The 26498-nt window shown below is 43.4% G+C and overlaps 1 protein-coding gene across 1 annotated transcript in view; it reads left to right on the top strand.

Annotated features, from left to right (window-relative positions):
• LOC138646129 (uncharacterized) overlaps positions 1-26286 on the top strand; it is a 126846-nt gene extending 100560 nt beyond the window's left edge. The window contains 7 exon segments of the mRNA XM_069735592.1: positions 3885-4113; positions 4422-4515; positions 4591-5186; positions 5472-6653; positions 6862-7118; positions 19048-19143; positions 23438-26286. Coding sequence (XP_069591693.1) covers positions 3885-4113; positions 4422-4515; positions 4591-5186; positions 5472-6653; positions 6862-7118; positions 19048-19143; positions 23438-26178 — 5195 coding nt within the window. The 3' untranslated portion in view covers positions 26179-26286.
• Positions 26287-26498: the final 212 nt, after the last annotated feature.

The raw sequence follows: 26498 nt of genomic DNA, 5'->3' as shown, positions 1-26498 counted from the left end.
CAGCACCCTTTTTAGTCAAATCCGTCAAAGGCTTAGCCACACTAGAAAAATTAGTTATGAAGCGACGATAAAAATTAGCAAAGCCCAAGAACTTCTGTAGACTCTTAAGAGATTTAGGTTACGTCCAGTCACAAATAGCCTGAACCTTGACGGGATCCATCTCAATAGTGGAAGGGGAAAAAATATACCCCAAAAAAGAAATCTTCTGGACCCCAAAGAGACTTTTAGAACCCTTCACAAACAAAGAATTGGCCCGCAGGACCTGAAACACCTTTCTGACCTGCTGAACATGAGACTCCCAGTCATCAGAAAAAAACAAAATATCATCCAAATACACGATAATAAATTTATCCAGATATTCACGGAAAATATTGTGCATAAAAGACTGGAAGACAGAAGGAGCATTAGAAAGTCCAAAAGGCATCACCAAATACTCGAAATGGCCCTCAGGCGTATTAAATGTGGTTTTCCACTCATCACCCTGCCTTATCCGCACAAGATTATACGCACCCCTAAGATCAATCTTAGTGAACCATTTAGCCCCCTTAATGCGAGCAAATAGATCAGTCAACAATGGCAAAGGATACTGATATTTGACTGTAATCTTATTCAAAAGACGATAATCTATGCAAGGCCTCAAGGAACCATCTTTCTTAGCCACAAAAAAAAACCTTCTCCCAAAGGGGACGAAGACGGACGGATATGCCCCTTTTCCAAGGACTCCTTAATATAATTCCGCATAGCAGTATGCTCTGGCACTGACAGATTGAACAAACGACCTTTAGGGAACTTACTGCCAGGAATCAAATCTATAGCACAATCGCAATCCCTGTGAGGAGGAAGCGAACTGAGCTTAGGTTCCTCAAAAACCTCCCGATAATCAGACAGAAATACCGGAACCTCAGAAGGAGTAGATGAAGCGATAGAAATCAGAGATGCATCATCATGAACCCCCTGACATCCCCAGCTTAACACAGACATTGTTTTCCAGTCCAGGACTGGGTTATAAGTTTGTAACCATGGCAGACCAAGCACTAAGACATCATGTAAATTATACAGTACCAGGAAGCAAATCACCTCCTGATGAATGGGAGTCATACGCATGGTCACTTGTGTCCAGTACTGAGGTTTATTCATAGCCAAAGGTGTGGAGTCAATTCCTTTCAAAGGAATAGGAACTTCCAGAGGTTCCAGACTAAACCCACAGCGTTTGGCAAATGACCAATCCATAAGACTCAGGGCAGCGCCTGAATCCACATAGGCATCGACGGAAATGGATGATAATTGAACAAATCAGCGTCACAGACAGAATGAACTTAGACTGTAAAGTACAAATGGCAACAGACTTATCAACCTTTTTTGTGCGTTTAGAGCATGCTGATATAACATGAGCTGAATCACCACAATAAAAACACAATCCATTTTTCCATCTATAATTTTGCCGTTCACTTCTGGACTGAATTCTATCACATTGCATTATCTCAGGTGCCTGTTCAGAAGACACCGCCAAATGGTGCACAGGTTTGCGCTCCCGTAAACGCCGATCAATCTGAATAGCCATAGTCATGGACTCATTCAGACCTGTAGGCGCCGGAAACCCCACCATAACATCTTTAATGGCCTCAGAAAGACCATCTCTGAATTTTGCAGCCAGAGCGCACTCATTCCACTGAGTAAGCACCGACCATTTCCAAAATTTCTGACAATATATTTCTGCTTCATCTTGCCCCTGAGAGAGAGCTAATAAAGCTTTTTCAGCCTGAATCTCTAGGTTAGGTTCCTCATAGAGCAAACCCAATGCCAGAAAAAACGCATCCACATTGAGCAACGCAGGATCCCCTGGTGCCAATGCAAATGCCCAATTCTGAGGATCCCCCCGCAGGAAAGATATAATAATCTTGACCTGCTGAGCAGGGTCTCCAGAAGAGCGAGATTTCAAGGAAAGAAACAACTTGCAATTATTCCTAAAATTCAAAAAACTAGATCTATCTCCAGAAAAAAACTCTGGGACAGGAATTCTAGGTTCAGAGATAGGCGTATGTACAACAAAATCTTGTATATTTTGAACCTTAGCAGCAAGATTATTCAGGCTGGAAGCCAAACTCTGGACGTCCATGATAAACAGCTGAAGTCAGGGCCATTCAAAGATTAAGAGGAGGAAAAAAAAAAAAAAAAAAATGCTCAGACTACTTTTCCTCCTACTTCAGCCAAAACGAAAACCAAATTATATTTATAGGCCGGCTATACTGTCATGATTCCAATGGCAGGGAATCACAAAAAGACAAGCACAAAAACAAAACCAGCTCTAGGGTGATGGAACCTGAGCTGACCGCGATCCTGAACCTAAACACACAACTAGCAGTAGCCGGGGAACGTGCCTACGATGATTCTAGACGTCTCGCTCCAGCCGGAGGACTAGCTTCCCCTATAAGAAGAAACACAGACCTCACTTGCCTCCAGAGAAACACCCCACAGAAATAGCAGCCCCCCACATGTAATAACGGTGAAATGAGAGGAAAGCACATACGTAGTCATGAAAACAGAATCAGCAAAAATGAGGCCCGCTAAAGCTAGATAGCAGAGGATACGAAAGTGAACTGCGCGGTCAGCGAAAAACCCTACAAATAACCATCCTGAAATTACTTGAACTCATGTGCCAACTCATGGAACATGAGTAATTTCAGCCCACTAGAGCGACCAGCAGCAGGGATCAAATAACTGCAAGCTGGACAAAGACAAAAAGTAAACAAAACGAAAAACAGGAAAATCAAAACTTAGCTTGTCCAGAAGAATACAAACGCAGGGAGCAGAGGTAAACAGACACGCTGATTACATTGATAGCCGGCAAGGAAATGACAAAGAAGCCAGGCTAAATAGGAAACACCCATAACCTGATGGAACAGGTGGACACCAGAGACTGCAGAAAACACAAGTCACCCAGTACCATCAGTAACCACCAGAGGGAGCCCAAAAACAGAACTCACAACAGTTCAGCACCTGTTCACACTCAGTCTATGTTTGGATGTGCAGATCAGGTTTTTGAAATGTATTCTCTAGCCTTCTGATCGTGCACTCCCTGCCTCCTAGCTTCAGGTGTTTTAATTATAGTAGGTCCAATACCCCTCCACAGAGAGAGAGAATTTGAGTCCGAAAAGAGGTTTCACATGTACCCGTTCAGATGGAGACGTTTATTCTCAGCGAGGTAGGTTTAGAGTAGGACCTCGTATAAGAGAGATGCCGTAAAGTGGCTACGAGGTACACATAAAATTGGCCATTTTTATGCGCTAAAAGCTCTCATTTTTCATATTTCTAGTGCAGTGATGCAGTTTAAATTTCGTGTTTTCAAGTTTGCATGTTTTGGCGCTGCAGTGTGCTGCCCTATTTATTTAATTTAATTAATTGAATATCAGCCCCAGTCCGTACCTGAAAGGGCACCATTGGATTATAGAGTTGCATGTAACCCCTTCTCATGTAAAGCACCATGGAATCAATGGTGCTATATAAACAAATAATAATAATAATAATAATACTCTAAAATGGTATATATATAAAAAGATTGGATTAGGGCTAGTGATGAGCGAGTATACTCGTTGCTCGATATTTCCCGAGCACGCTCGGGGGGGCCTCCGAGTATTTCGGACTGCTCGGAAATTTAGTTTTCCAGGACGTCCCCCTGACAGCACACTGGAGGACGTCCTCCTCCTCCCTGCAGGGACAGGAAACAACACACGAGAGGTTAAAAGGTCCCACTCCTCCCCCTTTCCTTCAGTGATTTTTCCTGTCCCTGCATGGAGGGACACACGAGTGCAGCACGCGCGCAAGAAAGCTTACCGGAGGGCTCAGGGGGATCGTGCGGCTGGTCCAATATCCTTCCCCCTGTCCAGCGGGCCCATGGCAGAAACTCCCCGGTGGGGAGTCCCTCTGCCACAGAGACCAGTCGAGCGGACAGGCTCCTGGGTTGAGTCGCTTCCCCCCGGTGGGGGGCTCAGGTGCCAGGAGAAGAGGCACCGGAATAAGGATCTCCACGCTGATCGTAGAGGAGCCGGTAATAGGAGTCACTTCTAGTGACGTCCGTGGAAGCCCGGCATGCGTTCCACAAGGTGGAACGCGGAAGTAAGTGGGGAGTAGCCATCATCACTTCCGGTGACGTCAGCGGATGCCCGGCGGGCGTTCCACATAGTGGAACGCAGAAGTAAGTTGAAAATAGACATCGTCACTTCCGGTGATGTCAGCGGATGCCCGGCGTGCGTTCCACATAGTGGAACGCGGAAGTAAAGGGCAGAATAACCGGAGTCACTTCCGGTGACGTCGGCGGTGTATCCGGGCTGGTCTGTTATGGCGTGGGGGAGCGGCAGGCGCCAGATTTGATTTATATCAGTCTGGCCGCTTAAGTGTCTACTGGTGCAGTTCCTGCATTGTAGACGATCGGAGTCGGACTTATCGCAGGATCCACAGGATTGTGTCAGGATGCCTGAAACAAAGAATGACGTTGAAGTCAGAAGTGAGGATGTTGGGGTAAGTGCGCATAGCGCAAATGCACCTCTGCACACACATAGACACTGAGTCCAGTCCCTATGCTTGTATTATTAGGACAAGGATCCCCCACAAACGCTCCTCTCAACGGCAAAAAAGCCAGGCAAGGCCTCGGCAAAATCTAACCGTTGCTCCATGTGCCATGTAAAGTTTCCAGAAGCATACAAAAAAGCACTCTGCAGCGTCTTTATCTCTAAAGTAGTAAGAGAAGAGCAACCAACGTTTTTGTCCGAGATGAGGAGTTTAATCAGGGAAGAGGTACAGGCTTCCCTGGCTACCATATCAGAACGGCACAGCTCCAGTCCAGGACCGAGCTGTAAGAGGCCCAGATGGGATCCAGAGCAGGAAGACATGGATAAATCATCAAATGAAGATGCAGACTTCAGAAGCTCTGATCAGGAAGACGGGGAACTTCCAGGAGAAGAAAAGGGACAAGCGTTAGATGATATATTGGAGGTTGCGTCGGATAATAAGAAGGGATTCCCTGATGATAAACCCAAAAGGTTTCAGCCCTTTCGGAGAAGGCCACCACCCCGTAAACAACCCGAATACAGAGAACAGTGGAGATCCAATAGAGGGTCCTATAAAGGCTCCTATACTCAAAACAGAAGGGGAAGAAATTCACTTTTTGGATCAAACTCTAGACCTAGGAGGCAATGACGCCATAGGCATAGGGGGCAGACTAAGGTTTTTCCTCAACAACTGGGGTCAGATCACTCAAAACAAGTTTGTCTTAAGCATAATATCCAAAGGCTACAAAATAGAATTAGTATCCCCAGCACACCAAAGATATATCTTACCGATGTCGGTGGCTGCCGACTCTCCAATGATCTCAGACCTTCAGGAACTTTTCAGCTCCCAGGTCATAGTTCGGGTTCCCGCATCAAAAATAGGCAGGGGTCATTACTCGTCCCTATTCTCAATCCCGAAACCATCAGGGGAAAGTCGCACCATCATAAATCTAAAACCATTAAACGCTTGGGTCAAATACAAGCGGTTCAAGATGGAATCCATAAGATCAACCATCCATCTCATAGACAAGAACTCAGTAATGTGCACTCTCGACCAGAAGAGTGCGTATTATCAGGTTCCAATTCATCCAATCTCTCAGGAGCTTCTGAGGTTTGCGGTATCGTTATCGGATCAGACCTGCCACCTCCAGTTTCAATGTCTCCCTTTTGGTTTGGCTTCAGCCCCAAGGATATTTACGAAACTGATCGCAGAAGTCGTTGCATACCTAAGAATTCAAGGCATTTCAATAGTTCCTTATTTGGACGATTTTCTCCTGGTGGCTCGTTTGGAAAGAACACTACTCCTACACAGAGATCGAACCATAACGGTGCTAGAACATCTGGGATGGGTTGTAAATCAGGAAAAATCTCGTCTAAAACCCGAATCTCGGAAAGTATTCTTGGGAGTACTTCTGGATTCAACTTGCAGAGAGTCCTTTCTACCAAAAGAAAGACAAAAGTCTATGAGAAACTTGATCATACAGTTTCTAAAGGATCGAGTTACCATAAGATCAGCCATGAAGATCTTAGGGAAGATGACAGCCTGTATCAACTGTGTCAGGTGGGCCCAAGCCCACTCAAGACCATTACAAAGACAGATTTTATCGGTCTGGGATCGTTGCCAAGCGTCTCTGGACAGACGGATTCAACTATCAACAACAGTAAGGAAATCATTGCGGAGGTGGACACAAATCAACAATTTAAGGACAGGCGTTCCATGGATTCCGACTCCTTGTGTGATAATCACCACAGACGCCAGTCAGTGGGGATGGGGAGCACACCTGGAGGGACATTTTTCCAGGGCAAATGGCTCAAGGATATCAGCCACAAGTCCTCAAATTTCAGAGAGCTTTTAGCAGTTTGGGAGGCCCTAAAAAGAAACCATTCGCGGCTAAAAAACAAGCATGTAAAGATTCTTACAGACAACATAACAGCGGTAGCATTCCTGAGACACCAAGGAGGTCCCAGGCACAAAGAACTTCAAGATCTGGCGCAAAAGATATTTACCTTGGCAGAGAATATAGTTCTGTCAATTACAACAGTGCATTTAGAAGGGTCTCAAAATATCCTGGCAGACTACCTAAGCAGGAAGAAGGTCTGTCCAACAGAGTGGGAACTAAACCAAGAAGTTTTCCAGATGTTATGCCACCATTGGGAACCCCCAAGATAGATTTATTTGCAACAAGGAAAAATTCAAAGGTGCCCAGATTCTACTCTCTCAACCCTTCAGACATGCCAGAAGCAGTAGACGCCTTAAGCCAGACTTGGGATGAACCTCTCTCATATGTGTTTCCTCCATTGGCACTCATTCCGGTAGTGCTCAGGAAGATTCAGGAAAACCAAGCAACAGTCCTGATGATTGTGCCATTCTGGCCGAAAAGAAGTTGGTTTCCGCTGCTGGGAGCCATGACAACAGAAAACCCAATCAAGCTTCCTCCATGGAAGAACATCATTTATCAAGGTCCGGTCTTACACCAGAACCCGGAAAAGCTACACCTTTCAGCTTGGATCCTGAAAGGGACATGTTGAAGGCTCGGGGTTTATCAGATGAAGTCATTTCAACTATCCAAGCAAGTAGAAAGCCGGTAACTTCGGCAATCTACTACAAGATCTGGAAGAGATTTTGTATGGAAGGTGGCAGGTCTACCGTGATGCTGGACGGCCCGGATGTTCCCAGAGTACTGGATTTTTTGCAATCTGGATTCAACATGGGACTTAGGCCTAGTACCCTTAAAGTACAAATTTCGGCACTCAGCATTTTCCTAGACTATCCTTTAGCTTCACACCCGTGGATAATTAGGTTTGTTAAAGCCATACAGAGGTTGCGTCCCACCATTAGACAATTAGTTCCACCTTGGGACTTGAATTTAGTTCTCAGGGCTCTATGTAAAGATCCTTTTGCCTTAGGAGAAAATATGCCTATCTCAGTCCGTACTTGGAAAACAGCATTTCTAGTAGCAATTACGACAGCTAAAAGAGTGGGAGAAATGCAGGCTCTATCTATTAGGGATCCCTACCTTTGGTTTCACGATGATCACATAATTTTAAAATTAGACCCATCGTTTATCCCTAAGATAGCTTCAATACAAAACCGAAACCAAGAAATAATCCTACCATCTTTCTGTGAAAACCCCTCAAATGCAAAAGAACAATCACTACGCTCCCTGGATGTCAGACAAGCAGTGTTAGACTATCTAGAGGCCACTAAATCCTGGAGAAGGGACCCTAACCTATTTATCTTGTTTGGGGGTAAAAATAGGGGCAAAAAAGCTTCTAAAGCTTCCATAGCCAGATGGATTACAACGGTAATTTCAAAAGCCTATTCTTCAGAAGGAGTAGATTGTCCAGAAGGAATTAAAGCTCATTCTACCTAGGGCTATCTCTGCATCATGGGCTGAACGAGCGGGTGCGACGTTAGAACAAATATGTAGGGCCACAACCTGGGCTAGAGTAAATACATTCTGTAAACATTACAAACTTGATGTATTAGCAACCCAGCATACCTCATTTGGGAGAAAAGTTCTCCAAGCAGTTGTCCCACCCTAAAGGAATTTATCTGGTATTCTCCAGTGTGCTGTCAGGGGGACGTCCTGAAAAATGGGTATTATACCTACCGATAATTCGGTTTCCAGGAGTCCATCCTGACAGCACTGTTACTTTCCTCCCCTATGATTACTATATTCATATGCTGTAATATGATGTGATTAATAAAAATTCTGTTTGCATCTATCCATGAGTGGTCCTTGTCAAAAACACTGAAGGAAAGGGGGAGGAGTGGGACCTTTTAACCTCTCGTGTGTTGTTTCCTGTCCCTGCAAGGAGGAGGAGGACGTCCTCCAGTGTGCTGTCAGGATGGACTCCTGGAAACCGAATTATCGGTAGGTATAATACCCATTTTTGTTGACGCAGCTGAATGATTTACAGCTGCTAGCCAGCATAAGTACATGTTGGGGGGTTGCATGGTTGCTAGGGAATCCTCACATGTAATCAAGCTGGCTAAGGCCCGCGTTACTCTTGGCGTAGGAAAATATGGTCCGTTTTTTACGGGCACAATACGCAGAAATATTCCCTAAACAGTGATCCATATGCAATCTGTAGGCAAGGTGTGGCTGCCTATTTTGCACATGTAAACTTCCGAATGTAATCCGTATGGCATCCGTACAGCGAGATTTTCTTGCCGGCTTGCAAAATGGACATAGAATGGATCCATGGGCTCAAATATTCGTGAAAACATATATATACAGTCATATATATATATATATATATATATATATATATATATATATATATATATATATATATATATATATGTCATTGAGACACATATTTTATGTATATTTAATACAGCGCTAGATAGCTTAAAAGCCGGCAATTCAATTGCCGGATTTTGTTATCTCCTTAGCAAACCCGACAGGATATGAGACATGGTTTACATACAGTAAACCGTTTCATATCTCTTATTTTTTTACATATTCCTCACTACTAATGTTCGAATGTCTGTGTGCAATAATTGGGGGCTCTAGGTGTTGAAATAAAGGGTTAAATCACAGAAAAAAACGCACAATTTTATCCGCCAGAGTGGGAAAGCCAGTGACCGAGGGCAGATATTAATAGCCTAGAGAGGGACCATGGATATTGGCCCCCCCTGGCTAAAAACGTCTTCCCCCAGCCACCCTAGAAAAGGCACATCTGTAAGATGCACCTATTCTGGCATTTAGCCTCTCTCTTCCCACTCCCCTGTAGCGGTGGGATATGGGGTAATAAAGGGTTAATATCACCTTGCTAATGTAAGATGACATTAAGCCTGGTTAATAATGGAGAGATGTCAATAAGACACCTATCCATTATTATTCCAATAATAGTAAAGGTTTAATAATACACACACACACACACATATAGGAGTAACTGGAGTAAACCTATTAATATTAAAGGGAACCTGTCACCCCCCTGGCGGTTTTTAACTAAAAGAGCCACCTTGTGCAGCACTATTGCTGCATTCTGTTAAGGTGGCTTTTCTTTTTGTGCTCCCTTCCAACGCTGCAATATTAATTTTTATAATTTTCGCACGATGCCTTTAGTCTGTCCGGGGGGCACATCTTTTCCCTGCACACAACCACCTCCGAGCCATCAGTCAGCCCCTCCATGCACCAGGCGTCTCCTCCTCTGTCTTCAGTAACGTACCAGGCACCTGCGCTGTGCTTTCCTTTTTTGGCACGCGCCGTTTGACTCATATCACCTGATGGAATTCATCTCGCGCCTGCATGTACCCGAGGCCCGAATTCCACCAGGTGATGTGAGTCGAAGGGCAGCACAAATGGTGTGTCAGATGCCGGCCGACCACCGAATAACTGCACTGACGTAGCCGCCGGGCCCCCATCAGGCCCTGATGTGACCGCCACCGCATCCAGCACTCCAGACGCAGGTGAAGGTCCTGCTGCAGCAAACGGGGCCGGCCCAAGTCCGACAGGTAAGACAGGTAACGCTGAGGCAGGCCGCGAGGCAGGGACATCACCGCCGCGGCCCCCCGACGCACGAGGCCTCCCAAGCTGCCCGGCTCACGCAGGCTCCGCCCCCCCACGCTGCAGGGCGAATGCCTAGCAGCCACAGATGGACCCCTCCTGGCTACCGTATTCCTCCCAGGCTGGGGCCCGCTGGCACCGCGACTTGGTGGCGCCCGGCCTGGAGGGTCCCTAGAGGGGTTCCTGCGCCTACGGGGGGCCCAGGGAGCTGAGTCGGGAGATAGCCGTTCTGGGGGCCTGGCCCGGCATGAGCGTCGCAGAGGGGACGCCGCCGCCGCAGCCTGACCGCCGCTCCCTATGATGCCTGCCACCTGCTGCTCCAGCCAGCCGGGAGGGTGCGAAGCCGCCGCAACCCTCAGGCTCTCCAGGATCCGGTCGACAGTGGACATGGTAGGATGTACACCAGTTGCCCAGAGAGCGGGAACTGTTAGGCCACACCCCCCCACCACTACTTAAACTCCTGCTTTTCCCTAAGCCCCCAACTATTAACCCTAACCCCTCCCTCCATCCCATGGTCATGCTGACCTCCACTTACGCCGCTGGGGGGAGGGGCGGCTCCAGCTCCAGCCATTACTTGTTCCCTGTTGTGCATCTATTTCGAGTGTATAAGCCGGACACTCGGACACAATCTACTATGTATGAATCTCTGAATGAACTCACAAAAGAGGATGTGCAAAGTCTAATGTGCCAGATGACTCTGTGAAACCATTGTCTATTCCTTAGTGATTGACATGGGCATGAGATGTCAATGGCTGGGTGCAGTAGTCCTACACACCTTCTTCCAGTAAAGGTACCGTCACACTTAGCGACGCTGCAGCGATACCGACAACGATCCGGATCGCTGCAGCGTCGCTGTTTGGTCGCTGGAGAGCTGTCACACAGACCGCTCTCCAGCGACCAACGATCCCGAGGTCCCCGGTAACCAGGGTAAACATCGGGTTACTAAGCGCAGGGCCGCGCTTAGTAACCCGATGTTTACCCTGGTTACCATCCTAAAAGTAAAAAAAACAAACACTACATACTTACCTACAGCCGTCTGTCCTCCAGCGCTGTGCTCTGCTCTCCTCCTGTACTGTCTGTGTGAGCACAGCGGCCGGAAAGCAGAGCGGTGACGTCACCGCTCTGCTTTCCGGCTGACCGACGCTCACAGCCAGTACAGGAGGAGAGCAGAGCACAGCGCCGGGGACAGACAGCGGTAGGTAAGTATGTAGTGTTTGTTTTTTTTACTTTTAGGATGGTAACCAGGGTAAACATCGGGTTACTAAGCGCGGCCCTGCGCTTAGTTACCCGATGTTTACCCTGGTTACCAGTGAAGACATCGCTGAATCGGTGTCACACACGCCGATTCAGCGATGTCTGCGGGGAGTCCAGCGACGAAATAAAGTTCTGGACTTTCTTCCCCGACCAGCGACAGCACAGCAGGGGCCTGATCGCTGCTGCCTGTCACACTGGACGATATCGCTAGCGAGGACGCTGCAACGTCACGGATCGCTAGCGATATCGTCTAGTGTGACGGTACCTTAAGTGGGAAGAAGACACTGGCTCTAGTCCTCCTGCAGCACACGACCATAGACCCCCAGGGTGTCCAGGACAAATTAGACAATAGTTTATACCTGTTGGACCATTGTGGGGGATATTCCATTGGCTCTTGATATGTTAATAGAATGAACACCAAACAGTTAATATGTAACAGTCCCTATTGTAAGTGGAAAAACTGGACCTCAGCTCTCATTTGACATTGGTCTGTGAACATTTAATATGCCATGAAGTTTCATGGAAAATTCCATCTAATTATAGGAATAGGGTTTATTGTGGAGGATTCCTCTGTGGACTGGTTGTTATTTTCACATTGTGTCTGGGAATTGCTTTTCTTTGACCTTACACATCACAACCCACAGGTGGGGGATACATCAACATAAAGAGCCATAGAATGCAAATATCCGGACCCTGCCTGGAGGTGACATCACAGGATGGGGGATGGGGAGCAAACAGACAAGGTGTTATATATGTGTGTAAGACTTTTGGATGTTGGTCATTTCTTGGAGTCAGTGGAATTGAAGACTTGTCCCAGTTTCTGCCTTCCCTGGATGCTAAACACAAAATGTAAGTGATCAGTTTCTGGTTTATTTTCTTTTATTTTAAGAAATTTGTATGCAACTTTTACTGTATGTAATTTATTATCTTCCTCTTGTATTCAATAACTCCTTTGTTTATTTCCCCCCATTTTCCAAGAGCCACAACTTTTTTTATGTTTCCCTCACCATAGCTTTGTGAGAGTTTGTGCCCCAATGCAATCTTTTATATATACAATTTTAGAGTAGGTACAATGTTTTAATTATCACTGAGTGATTACATTGTGTTGCAGTGTTAGAAGAAATACAGTTCTGGGGATTTTATTTATTTTTCTTAGTATACCATTTACTGATCTGGTTTATTTCATTTTATATTTTGATAAATCGGACTTTTATCAATGTAGCGATACGACATGACTGTATTTTTTTTTCTTTTTATTGGGGAAAAAAAGCGGTTGATGTGACCTTTCCTTAATTTTCATTGTATTTGTTAGTCCCCATGAAGGACATGCAATTGTCCCCTCGTCATCATCAGCCCTCACCCCAATAAGAAGAACATTGGATAATGAAAAAATAATTTAATTTTTCATTTATTTAAAAAAAAATAATAAACACAAATCATCACATAATAAGGACATATTTGGTGTTGCTGTAATCGTATCGACCCGAGCCAGCCCCCTGAGAATAAAAGGGATATTATACAGTTAAGCACATGATTTGGGAGGGAAACAAAAAAATATACGGTATATTAATGGTCTTGTTGCTGAGAAATCTTATATTCTTTGTTTATGTTAATCATTTCTTCCAGGCTCCCGGGTGTGCGGTGCCTGGAAGAAATGCCTGCCTCCTTTCTTCATTGTTATACTACCCCCCCATGCACGTCATTTATGGACCCTGCACTCCCTCAGAAATACATACCTCATCCTACCTCTATGGGCGCTGCATTCAGGGATCTTCTTTCAGGTGCCGGCGAATCAGTGTGACTCCCCGATAATATGCTCTCCCCACTTCCTCCCTGCACAGTCATCCCTAGGAACCATGCGTGCATGGTGATGACTATGTAGGGAGGAAGTGGTGATAGCACCTTATCAGCGCACACACCAGAGGTCACTGGAGCGGAAGTCGCTGAGGCTGGGGCCATAACTGATGCTGATGGGAGGGGATAAATATTACAATGAGGTGAGGAGACAGGGATTTCTTCCAGGCATCGCATGGCCCGGAGCCTGGAAGAAATCATTAACGTAAAGAAAGAATATAGCATTTCTCAGCACGAAGACCATTCATATGAGGCATACAGGTAGAACTAGTATAACATTTCTATTACCTCTATGCCCATATTAATAGGTCATATAGGTCCCAAGGGGTGATAGATTCCCTTTAAGTCAGTCTAACATGAAGAAACCCTTATTATTAAGACAAATACTTTAATGGGTATGTAATGACCAGGCCAATTGTTCCCTGCTATCCACCCCCACACGGTGTCTGCAGCCAAAGGAATTATGACACACCGGTCTTGGGGATAACAGTTGCTTTTACTACAGCAGGAACGGGAATTATAAATTGGAACAAATAAGGAACAGTCTCTCATGGGTAGTACACGGCAATTACGGTTCACACTTAGATGCTGAGATGTGTTTGGGGTCTGAAGATTTAAGTGCACTGGACAGTGTCTTTTGATAGCTTACAGAAGGAGGTAGACTCAGCAATGAGAGGTTACAGACCTGTACTCGGGGTTAACTCCACAGTCTGTCAAGGCACGTGCACAAGTACTTATAGGTGAACATAAAAACTGAGATGATTCCAGTCAGAAAGACTTTAGAATGATGTCACTTATAGGTGAATGTAAAATCTGAGGTGATTCCAGTCAGAAAGACTTTAGAATGATGTCTGTAGAGGTTTTAGAGGGAACCCAGGCCCTTAGGCCTGCAGGAGATCTTGTAGTGAAAACAGCCTCCAAGTGAGTTCTGCTCTCCCTAAGGGTACCGTCACACTGAAACGACACTGCAGCGATACGACAACGATGTCGATCGCTGCGGCGTCGCTGTGTGGTCGCTGGAGAGCTGTCACACAGACAGCTCTCCAGCGACCAACAATCCCGAAGTCCCCGGGTAACAAGGGTAAACATCGGGTTACTAAGCGCAGGTTTACCCTGGTTACCATTGTAAATGTAAAAAAAACAAACACTACATACTTACCTACCGCTGTCTGTCCCCGGCGCTGTGCTTCTCTGCTCTGGCTGTGAGCGCCGGACAGCCGGAAAGCACAGCGGTGACGTCACCACTCTGCTTTCCGGCCGCTGTGCTCACAGCCAGAGCAGAGAAGCAGAGCGCCGGGGACAGACAGCGGTAGGTAAGTATGTAGTGTTTGTTTTTTTTACTTTAACGATGGTAACCAGGGTAAACATCGGGTTACTAAGCGCGGCCCTGCGCTTAGTAACCCGATGTTTACCCTGGTTACCAGTGAAGACCTCGCTGAATCGGCGTCACACACGCCGATTCAGCGATGTCAGCGGGAGATCCAGCGACGAAATAAAGTTTCAAACGATCTGCTACGACGTACGATTCTCAGCGGGGTCCCTGATCGCTGCTGCGTGTCAGACACAGCGAGATCGTAGGGATATCGCTGGAACGTCACGAATCGTACCGTCGTAGCGATCGAAATGCCACTGTGAGATGGTACCCTAAGGGCATCCCTCAGACTAAAAAACATTCTAGACTTGCCTGGAAAACAGCTCCTCCTAATGACCGTGTGACTAGGAGCTGGCCAGTAGGACACTGGATTCACATCTCAGATCCTTACAAAACAATAATCATGAGCCATTGTATACTTTCACCATTAGATGAAGCCAGAACACAGCAAATGAGAAATGCATTGCATCTAAAATGGAGGTGATTAAAAATGGAGAATTACAGCTCACAAATGCAGGGAATAATTTAGAGAGGCAGTTAGAGAGTGAGCTATAGTGTGCAAAAGTTACTCACAATGCAAGATTACGTAAAGGGAAGGACACACTCTCGATTGGGTCACTACAGGTATACACTAAAAGGTGCAAAGTGAGAAAAAAATATATATATATACAGAATGTATATACAAAAAAATAATAATGATCCAATGAGGGTATACAAAAAAGGGGGGAATGTAGCAAAATAACCACTACAATATCCCTGTAAGGCCCTAAATCATGCGCCCTACCTACCCACTCGCAGATGTTGACACCCTAATAGGCAACATAAGTCAAGGTGTCTAGTAGTGATGAGCGACTATACTAGTTGCTCAGGTTTTCCTGAGCATGCTCGGGTGTCTTCTGTGTATTTTTGCGTGCTCAGATATTTAGTTTTCGTCGCCGTAGCTGCATAATTTGCGACTGCTAGACAGCCTGAATACATGTGGGGGTTGCCTGTTTGTTAGGGAATTCCCACATGTATTCAGCCTAGCAGTCGCACATCATGCAGCTGGGGTGACGAAAACTAAATCTCCAAGCATGCCAAAATACTCGGAGACCACCAGAGCATGCTCGGGAAAACAAGAGCAACGAGTATACTCGCTCATCACTAGTGGCTGGGTTTCCATCTGTTGGATTTGGCGTAGTGAAGCCCAGTCGGTGCCTATTATTCTATTTCTACTCTCGTGAAATTGATGCCACTTTTGTGGTGTAAGGCCCTCATTTGCTTAAATGTGAACACTCCTGGTTGTGTGTCCATCTGCTGGATTGGTTGTAGTGGAAGACCTGTTGGTCCCTATAATACAATTTTTACTGTGGTGAAACTGATGCCACTTTGGTGGTGTCTGCCAATAATAATAATAATTTGTGGAAATGTGAACACTCCTAGTTGGGTCTCCTTCATGCGTGTTCCTTGTAGCAGTAGGCCTCTGACACCGTCAGGCCTCCACTTCCTTGGACTCAACTATCCGTGTTATTATCCTTAAATTTTTCTGACAATGGTAGTCTACAAAACTGATATTTGTGCCACCTGAGTGTGGCTCAGCATGATAGCAGGTAGAGGTGTTGCATGTGGTATCAGGGCTCCCAGCAAAGGGGGTCTACACTGATCCCTCACCCAACTCATCTTACTGTGACATTCAATTGAAAGCTGTAAGTGCTGTCCCAGACCCCGATGCCTCATGCCTGGCTCTTTGCTGCTGTTCCATGCTGCAATTTGTACTGTGGGTGAATTGAGGTCACTTTCCTGGTGTCTGTCCCTCATTTGATGTGTTTTGGCAGCATTTAAGGCCATTATAAGGTGTTGTGCATGTGTTTATTTTTGCCTCCCATTGAACTCAATGGCGTTCGGTTATGTTATGCGAATATTCAACGAATTAATTGGCGAATATTGCAAATTTGGCAATCATAATCTGAACCGAATATTGAAATATTTGCTCTTCTCTTTTGAAGCTGTCATTCAGTTCTTATCCTCAGTGGAATAAAGTTCTATTTTTACCTGGATTTTTTGTCTGAAGGAATTTTTTTTTATATTGAAGCTATACAGCGCAGAGTCTAGCGGGAGTGGCTTCCTCCATGCCAAGGATCACAGTCATATAGCAGGGGTGAGCTGGTTCTTTTCATTTTTACCATGCTAGAGGCAGATGATGTCTCAATATCACATTCATCATCTGCTGGCAGAGATGCGGGCTCAGTTATTGAGACCGCATTAAAGTGATGGAGCCGTCATATGAAGTACCAGTACATAAGGAGTTAAGCATTGTGACTGTTTTCGTCATATTAAACTACATGTAATAAGTTCTGTCTTGTGTTCTTAAATGCTTACTAGTGCTGAGCTTGATTATGTGGAGAAGTGAGTGAGTAAATGAAGGTTTCCGGAAGAGTGCCAACTGTTGAACTAAACCTTAGAAATGGCAGTTTTGAGTGATTATTCATGAATTTAAGATGTACGTTGGAAAAACTTGGACAAAGTCGCAGGCTAACATTTATTATTTATTAAACAAATGTCTGCAATTGAGGACGTTTTTCCTTATCAAATATGACAATGAACCTTTTCATATGGAAACAAACTTAAAGGGGTTGTCCCATGAAAAAATACATTTTATTTGATACATCGTAAAATAAAATAAACACATAATCACAAATGGGACATACTGGAATAATATGTTATGTGAGAGTAATAAAAAGCATATGGCCCAATGGCCTAATTTAAATATGTAATAACAAGGATAAAAACCCTGAGTTAATAAATAATACAGATAATGAAAGTATGATGCCAACAAAAGTGCCCCCAAACACAGTATGATACTCCCAGAGTGAATTCTTCCACAGTACCCTACATACGCACAGCATGATGACCCTATTGTCCCTCCAGTAAAGTATGGTGATTCTATCACAGTATGATGCAACAACTGGTATCCCCACAAAGCCATCCGTACAGTATAATGGGCTCACATAGTCCTCCATGCAGTATAGTGGAACCCCCTTAGTCATCCATACAGAATAGTGGGCCCAACATAGTCCTCCATATAGTATAGAGGGAATTAAATAGTCTTCAATACAGTGTGATTACTCCATATAGTCCTCTACACCAGGGGTGTCAAACTGCATTCCTCGAGTGCCGCAAACAGGTCATGTTTTCAGGATTTCCTTGTATTGCACAGGTGATAATTTAATCACCTGCACAGAATGATTCCAGCACCTTGTGTAATGCAAAGGAAATCTTGAAAACACGCATGGTCTGAGGCCCTCGAGGAATGCAGTTTGACACCCCTGCTCTACACAGTATAATGGCCCCATATAGTCCTCCATATAGTATAACGGCCCCACATAGTCCTGCATACAATATAATGAACACCAAATAGCCTTCCATTCAGTGTAATGACTCCACACAGTCCTCCATTCAGTATAATGGCACACATAGCCCAACTTACAGTAGAATGGCCTCACATAGTCCTCCATACAGTAGAATTACCCCACAGTCCTCGATACAGTAGAATGGGCCTCAAATAGTCCTCCATGCAGTGTAATGGCCCACATAGTACTCAATACAGTATAATGGGCCCCATATAGTCATCCATACATTATAAGGTCCCCGCATTGTCCTCCATAAAATATAATGGCCCTCCCTTAGTCCTCCATAGAGAATAATGGGATCCACATAGTGCGCCAAGCCATATGTGCTTTAATGGCCTCACATATTCATCCATACAGTATAATTTGCTCCACATAGTCCTTTTTACAGAATAATGTCCCAACATAGCCCTGCATACAGTGTAATGGCCCCACATAGTCCTCCATACAGTATAATGGGCCCTACATTAAAGAAATAAATACTCAGCTCTACCCGCTGCCCCACTGCACTGATCTTGGCAGGGAGCACTGTGAAGCTCTTCACTGGTTGGCACAGCAGGTGCAAATTAGTAATGTTATTGCACCTGCTGCACTGAAATGTCAGACGCAGAGGGAGAATGATGGCTGACGCTCCCTAATTCATCATTGCTTTCTAATGCATTTGCATCCAGGATGCATGTTTATATTAAAAAAAGGGGTGGATGACTTATCTAATATGACATTTATATTAGAAGTGAATGACATAAAAAAAACTGCTAAATTGCTTCCAACCTCACAAAAAATAGCATGTGCCCCAAAAATGCAACATTTCCAGACAAAATATTCCTCAAATGATGAAAAACTTAAAATGCTAATGCATCTGAAATGTGAAGACAAAATAATGAAGGAAATCACTTTGTCATAATGCAGTTACTTACAGTGACGTCTGCTTCTATCACTATATGCTGCCGTACTGACTGCAGGCAGCCCCAGTGATATAGGAGGCGGAGATGTCGGCATCTTTTAGCGGCTCAGGTGCTCATGAACTTGTAATAAAATCCGCCATCTAAAACATTCCACGTGAGTTTTCCTTCTGTCTGTGACTTTTACATTATTACTTTCACAGCTTTGACATCCAGGAAAATATCTGAAGAATATCAAAGCTGAAGCCGTAATGGAGAAAGGAAAACGCGATGTGCGGGAGGATGAGTGGTGCAAAGAGGACGTTCCTACAGGTAACTGCCCCAGTGAGAAGTCACCACTAAGTAGAGCAGAGAAGAGTCAATTTCTCCTCATTCACCGGACTTAGACAATCTTAGGCTTGAAGTTTTATGTTATGTGTTTTCTCAGCTTTTTTGGCCATAGATTTCCCTATTCAGCTAAAATACAGATTAAATCTGGCTGACAATGTAATGGTGCAATATGTAATAAGACCGATTGTGTATCTATAATTTTGATTTAAGAATAGAATGGGATGATAGATTATCAACGAAATGTATCAAACTTTATGGGCAAAGTATCTAGTTTAGTGTTTAATATCATATTCATCATGGCTCTGGTTCCTGGATTAATCTGTAACCTAAAAGTAACCTATTGATATACTGAACTAGCTGGAGCTTTAAAAAACTATTTAACACCATTTTCTCACAGTCACAGCCATGAGCAGATTAGAAGATAAAGCAGGAAATTGCCTGGCCTGATCTAACTTTATTTTTTCTCCATGGCCATTGTAACAACTCCAGGACTTCTGATATCATGCCTGCCTCTTTCTACCCGAAGGATGTCGTGATGGGCTGGACTATGTGTTGTCCTATACTCCTTCTGCAGCTCATCCTGGTGGGCTTAAAGAAGAGGGGGCGTAATGGGGGGGTACTGTATCAACCCTGCTGGCATCACTGCATGGCCTCCCATTCCCCACCTGCCATGCACTTACTCATTATTTTGCCGGCTCCATGTTGTGTAACTCATGTCTCCTGTCTGCTCTTTGCATACTTCCTAGCTGTGTGCATACCAGCCACCAGCACTTCATGAATCTAATGGAGATGATGTGCACCTTCCTAACGTGTCCCCAGCCAATTGCCATGAGGCCTCAGGTACTTACGACATCCCCACCCCTAGGGTGGGGCCTGAGCAATGTACTCTGTCAGTTTGTACCTTGCTGCTCTGTTGGCAGGTCATGTCTCTCTCTGACTTCTCTGGGGGCTGCATACCCAGAACTGTTTCTGTGCATTGTATGTTTCGTCTCTGCCTTCTCTGGGGGCTGCATACCCAGACCTGTTACTGTGCTTTGTATGTTTTGTTTCTGCCTCCCTGAGGGCTGCATACTCAGGCCTGTGTCCTTGCCCCATATCTGTTCCTGTGTCTGTTCTTGTCTTCACTGTGTCTTACTCTTGTATCTTATCCTGTTCCTGCACCTGACCTAGTCTGAACTCAGTCCTATACCTGTGTTTACTTCTAGCCCTGTCTATAGCCTTCCCTGCCCTGCTGGGTGTATCCTTGTGCTCCGCTTTCTTTGTTTACTTCTGAGCGCCGCACCCTGCGGCTTTGCTCTGCTCTCGATTCCGCACCTTGCGGCTCCATCCTGCTCTCGCTCCGCACTCTGCGATTCTGTCCTGCTCTCGCTCAGTGCCTTGTGGTTTTGCCTTGCTCCGCTTTGTGCTGTTCTGCCTTGCTCCGCTCCTTGTGGTTCTACCCTGTTCCGATCCTTGCGGTTCTGCCCTGCTCCACTCCTTGCGGTTCTGCTCCGCTCTCATTCTGCATCTCGTGAGTCTTTGTCTTGCAGTCTGAAAAGGTCCCTACCTGTTCCCATATATCTTTCATACCTGTCCGTGTTCCTGTCCTCCCGGAATCTGTCCCTTCTCCTCCAGTGTGAACAGGTCCCTACCTGTTTCCACATACTACGCATACCTATCTTCCTATCTTACCCGTAGATTACCCATACCAGTTCCAGTCCCGTTAGCTGTGCCTGCCAGAATCTCAGCTGTGCCCGCCTGTCTGCCAATGTCTACGCCGTGTCTGCCAGTGTCTCAACCGTGCCCACCTGCCTGCCAGTGTCTCAGCCATGCCCGGCTGCCTTCCAGTGTCTCAGTCGTGCCTGCCTGCCTGCCAGCATCTCAGCTGTGCCCGCCTGCCATTCAGTGTTCCGTTCCCCAGTGAGATCAGCAGCCACAGCCAGACTCCACCCTGGAGTGGTACCTGGCAGCTACCTGCCGCACAAGCCTAAAAGATGCAATATGGAAACCAATTATTATTTATTATTCAACAAAATGGGGAGAGAGAAAAAATGTTCCCACATCATGAATCAGTGCTTGTTACAGGCCAATATCTGCCTGTGTAAATTAACCCTTAAAGATAACCTGTCCGATACAAAAACGCTATTTACCTGCAGATATATTGGTAACTTGTAGGTAAATAATATGGCATGTCAGGCTGTTTTACTGGGAAAGCGGCTACCAGGAGAAATTGAAGTTATATTTTCCCTGCAGTCGCTCGCTTCCAGTCATTGAAGTGTTGCACCGAGCTCTAACACAGAGAGGTGACTGCTACAGTCCTCTACTTCTCCTGAAGAATAAAATCCAGCGGCTGCAAGGAGAATATAATTTCATCAATGAGCAGTGATTGATGAAATAGGAAGGTGTTTCGGGCTTATTATCTTTCATTTTGATATAGCAATAATGATTTGTTTTCTTATCTCATGGCTTTTTTTTATTATTGCAGAACATTCTGTATTCACACAAAAGAGATGATATGCTGTCGACAATGATCATTTTTATTCTCATATAAAATATGCGATCAATCAAAAATGTTTTATTATATGATGATTGCACTGGCCAATGATTGGAAATGAATATTAGTACAATTGATTCTTTGTGGAATCATCACATTATGCAAGTTACACTGTAGTGTGTTAATAATAGAACTTGGCTACAAGCTTTGCAATTTGCATACAGTACAGACCAAAAGTTTGGACACATCTTCTCATTTAAAGATTTTTCTGTATTTTCATGACTATGAAAATTGTAAATTTACACTGAAGGCATCAAAACTATGAATTAACACATGTGGAATTATATGCTTAACAAAAAAGTGTGAAACAACTGAAAATATGTCTTATATTCTAGGTGCTTCAAAGTATCCACCTTTTGCTTTAATAACTGCTTGCACACTCTTGGCATTCTCTTCATGAGCTTCAAGAGGTAGTCATCGGAAATGGTTTTCACTTCACAAGTGTGTGCCCTGTCAGATTTAATAAGTTGGATTTCTTGCCTTGTGAATGGGGTTGGGACCATTAGTTGTGTTGTGCAGAAGTCTGGTGGATACACAGCTGATAGTCATACTTAATAGACTGTTAGAATTTGTATTATGGCAAGAAAAATGCATCTAAGTAAAGAAAAACGAGTGGCCATCATTACTTTAAGAAATGAAGGTCAGTCAGTCCGAAAAATTGGGAAAACTTTGAAAGTGTCCCCAAGTGCAGTGGCAAAAACCATCAAGCACTACAAATAAACTGGCTCACATGAGTAACGCCACAGGAAAGGAAGACCAAGAGCCACCTCTGCTTCTGAGGATAAGTTTATCTGAGTCACCAGCCTCAGAAATCGCAGGTTAACAGCAGCTCAGATTATAGACCAGGTAAATGCCAAACAGAGTTCTAGCAGCAGACACATCTTTACAACAACTGTTAAGAGGAGACTTTGTGCAGCAGGCCTTCACTGTAAAATAGCTGCTAGGAAACCACTGCTAAGGACAGGCAGCAAGCAGAAGAGACTTGTTTGGGCTAAAGAACACAATGAATGGACATTAGACCAGTGGAAATCTGTGCTTTGGTCTGATGAGTCCAAATGTGAGATCTTTGGTTCCAACAACCGTGTCTTTGTGCGATGCAGAAAAGGTGAATGGATGGTCTCTACATGCTTGGTTCCCACCGTGAAGTATGGAGGAGGAGGGTGTGATGGTGTGGGGGTGCTTTGCTGGTGACACTGTTGGGAATTTATTCAAAATTGAAGGCATACTGAACCAGCATGGCTACCACAGCATCTTGCAGCAGCATGCTATTCCATCCGGTTTGTGTTTAGTTGGACCATCATTTATTTTTCAACAGGACAATGACCCCAAACACCACCAAGCATCTCTGGGAACTCCTGCAAGATTGTTGGAAGACTATTTCCGGTGACTACCTCTTGAAGCTCATCAAGAGAATGCCGAGAGTGTGCAAAGCAGTTATCAAAGCAAAAGGTGGCTCCTTTGAAGAACCTAGAATATAAGACATAATGTCAGTTGTTTCACACTTTTTTGTTAAGTATGTCATTCCACATGTGTTAATTCATAGTTTTTATGCCTTCAGTGTGAATTTACAATTTTCATAGTCATGAAAATACAGAAAAATCTTTAAATGAGAAGGTATGTCCAAACTTTTGGTCTGTACTGTATAATTTTTTATGTTTACTTTTCTTACTATTTTTACATTTAGATAAATATAAGTATTAAGATTATTTTGCTCAAAAATCAAATCAGATTTATTCTTTGCAGATGGCTGTACCAGGAGCTCCGAAAGACATCTCGTATGTTTGGATTTTAAAGCAGATGATTGTAGCATTGCACAAGACCCATATGAAGAGCTTGCCAACATCTCACACAAGGCTCCTTTTAAAATACAATGTCCTAATTTATCACAGACTGTTGAGCAAAATAAAAGTCACAAAATAAGTGTAGAAAATAAAAGAGCACCCACAAGGAAGAAGCAATTTTCATGTTTAGAATGTGAGAAATGTTTTAAAGATAAATCTCATCATGTTAGACATGTGGGAATTCACACAGGAGAGAAGCCATATTCATGTTCAGAATGTGGAAAATGTTTTACAAAGAAACCAAATCTTGTTGCACATGAGAGAAATCACACAGAAGAGAAGCCATTTTCATGCTCAGATTGCGGAAAATGCTTTACACAGGAATCTCATCTTGTTTCACATGAGAGAAATCACACAGGAGAGAAGCCATTTTTATGTTCAGATTGCGGAAAATGTTTTACACAGAAATCTCATCTTGTTGCACATGAGAGAAATCACACAGGAGAGAAGCCATATTCATGTTCAGAATGTGGAAAATGTTTTACAAAGAAATCAAATTTTGTTAAACATTTTAGAATTCACACAGGAGAGAAGCCATTTTCATGTTCAGATTGTGGAAAATGTTTTACACAGAAATCTAGTCTTGTTGCACATGAGAGAAATCACACAGGAGAGAAGCCATTTTCATGTACAGATTGCGGAAAATGTTTTACACAAAAATCTCATCTTATTGCACATGAGAGCATTCACACAGGAGAGAAACCATTTTCATGTTCAGAATGTGGAAAATGTTTTACACAGAAATCTAATCTTGTTGCACATGAGAGAAATCACACAGGAGAAAAGCCATATTCATGTTCAGAATGTGGAAAATGTTTTACAATGAAACCAAATTTTGTTAAACATTTGAGAATTCACACAGGAGAGAAGCCATTTTCATGTTCAGATTGTGGAAAATGTTTTACACAGAAATCTAGTCTTGTTGCACATGAGAGAAATCACACAGGAGAGAAGCCATTTTCATGTTCAGAATGTGGAAAATGTTTTACAATTAAACCAAATCTTGTTAAACATTTTAGAATTCATACAGGAGAGAAGCCATTTTCATGTAAGGACTGCGGAAAATGTTTTACAGAAAAATCTTATCTTGTTACACATGAGAGAATTCACACAGGAGAGAAGCCATTTTCATGTTCAGAATGTGGAAAATGTTTTACAAAGAAATCAAATCTTGTTAAACATTTTAGAATTCATACAGGAGAGAAGCCATTTTCATGTAAGGACTGCGGAAAATGTTTTACAGAAAAATCTTATCTTGTTACACATGAGAGAATTCACACAGGAGAGAAGCCATTTTCATGTTCAGAATGTGGAAAATGTTTTACAGAGAAATCTTATCTTGTTACACATGAGAGAATTCACACAGGAGAGAAGCCATTTTCATGTTCAGAATGCAGAAAATGTTTTACAATCAAATCAAGTCTTGTGAAACATGAGAGAATTCACACAGGAGTGAAGCCATTTTCATGTTCAGAATGTGGAAATTGTTTTACAGATAAATCTTCTCTTGTTACACATGAGAGAAATCACACAGGAGAGAAGCCATTTTCATGTTCAGAATGTGGAAAGTGTTTTAGTAAAAAATCAGTTCTTGTTACACATGAGAGTAATCACACAGGAGAGAAGCCATTTTCATGTTCAGAATGTGGAAAATGTTTTACACACAAATCAACTCTAGTTACACATGAGAGAATTCACACAGGAGAAAAGCCATTTTCATGTTCAGAATGTGGGAAATGTTTTAGAGATAAATCTTCTCTTGAAACACATGAGAGAACTCACACAGGAGAGAAGCCATTTTCATGTTCAGATTGCGGAAAATATTTTACAAAGAAATCAAATCTTGTTTCACATCAGAGAATTCACACTGGAGAGAAGCCATTTTCATGTTCAAAATGTGGAAAATGTTTTACACACAAATCAACTCTAGTTACACATGAGAGAATTCACACAGGAGAAAAGCCATTTTCATGTTCAGAATGTGGGAAATGTTTTCCAGCAAAATCTTATCTTGTTACACATGAGAGAATTCACACAGGAGAGAAGCCATTTTCATGTTCAGAATGTGGAAAGTGTTTTAGTAAAAAATCAGTTCTTGTTACACATGAGAGTAATCACACAGGAGAGAAGCCATTTTCATGTTCAGAATGTGGAAAATGTTTTGCAGATAAATCATCTCTTGTTAAACATGAGAGAATTCACACAGGAGTGAAGCCATTTTCATGTTCGGAATGTGGAAAATGTTTTAGAGATAAATCTTCTCTTGAAACACATGAGAGAACTCACACAGGAGAGAAGCCATTTTCATGTTCAGATTGCGGAAAATATTTTACAAAGAAATCAAATCTTGTTTCACATCAGAGAATTCACACTGGAGAGAAGCCATTTTCATGTTCAAAATGTGGAAAATGTTTTACACACAAATCAACTCTAGTTACACATGAGAGAATTCACACAGGAGAAAAGCCATTTTCATGTTCAGAATGTGGGAAATGTTTTCCAGCAAAATCTTATCTTGTTACACATGAGAGAATTCACATAGGAGAGAAGCCATTTTTATGTCCTGAATGTGGGATATTTTTTTCATCTAAACCTCAACTTGTTAGACATCAGAGAACTCACATTGGGAAGAATGCATTTTAACTCTTTAGTGACCAAACCCTATTTTTCAAATCTGACATGTTACTTTGTGTTAATAACAATGGAATGTCCCATATCCCAGTTATTCTGAGGACATTTTTTCCTGACATGTTGTACTTTATTTTTGTAATAAATTTAATAAATGGACATTTGCAATATTCCAGCTTTGAATGTTTATACCTGCAAACTGTGTAGTTATAGCACATAAAAAAGATAGAACATTTACCTTATATCGTCTACTGTATGTCAGCATAATTTTTAAAACTTCCTTTCATTTCGGTAGAAAGGTTACAAGTTTAGCAGCAATTTTTCATTATTTTAGG

This window comes from Ranitomeya imitator, chromosome 7 (assembly GCF_032444005.1).
Source record: "Ranitomeya imitator isolate aRanImi1 chromosome 7, aRanImi1.pri, whole genome shotgun sequence".
NCBI classification, from domain to species: Eukaryota; Metazoa; Chordata; class Amphibia; order Anura; family Dendrobatidae; genus Ranitomeya; species Ranitomeya imitator.
Note: the sequence above shows the minus strand (reverse complement) of the source record. Positions and strands in the feature narration are given on the sequence as shown.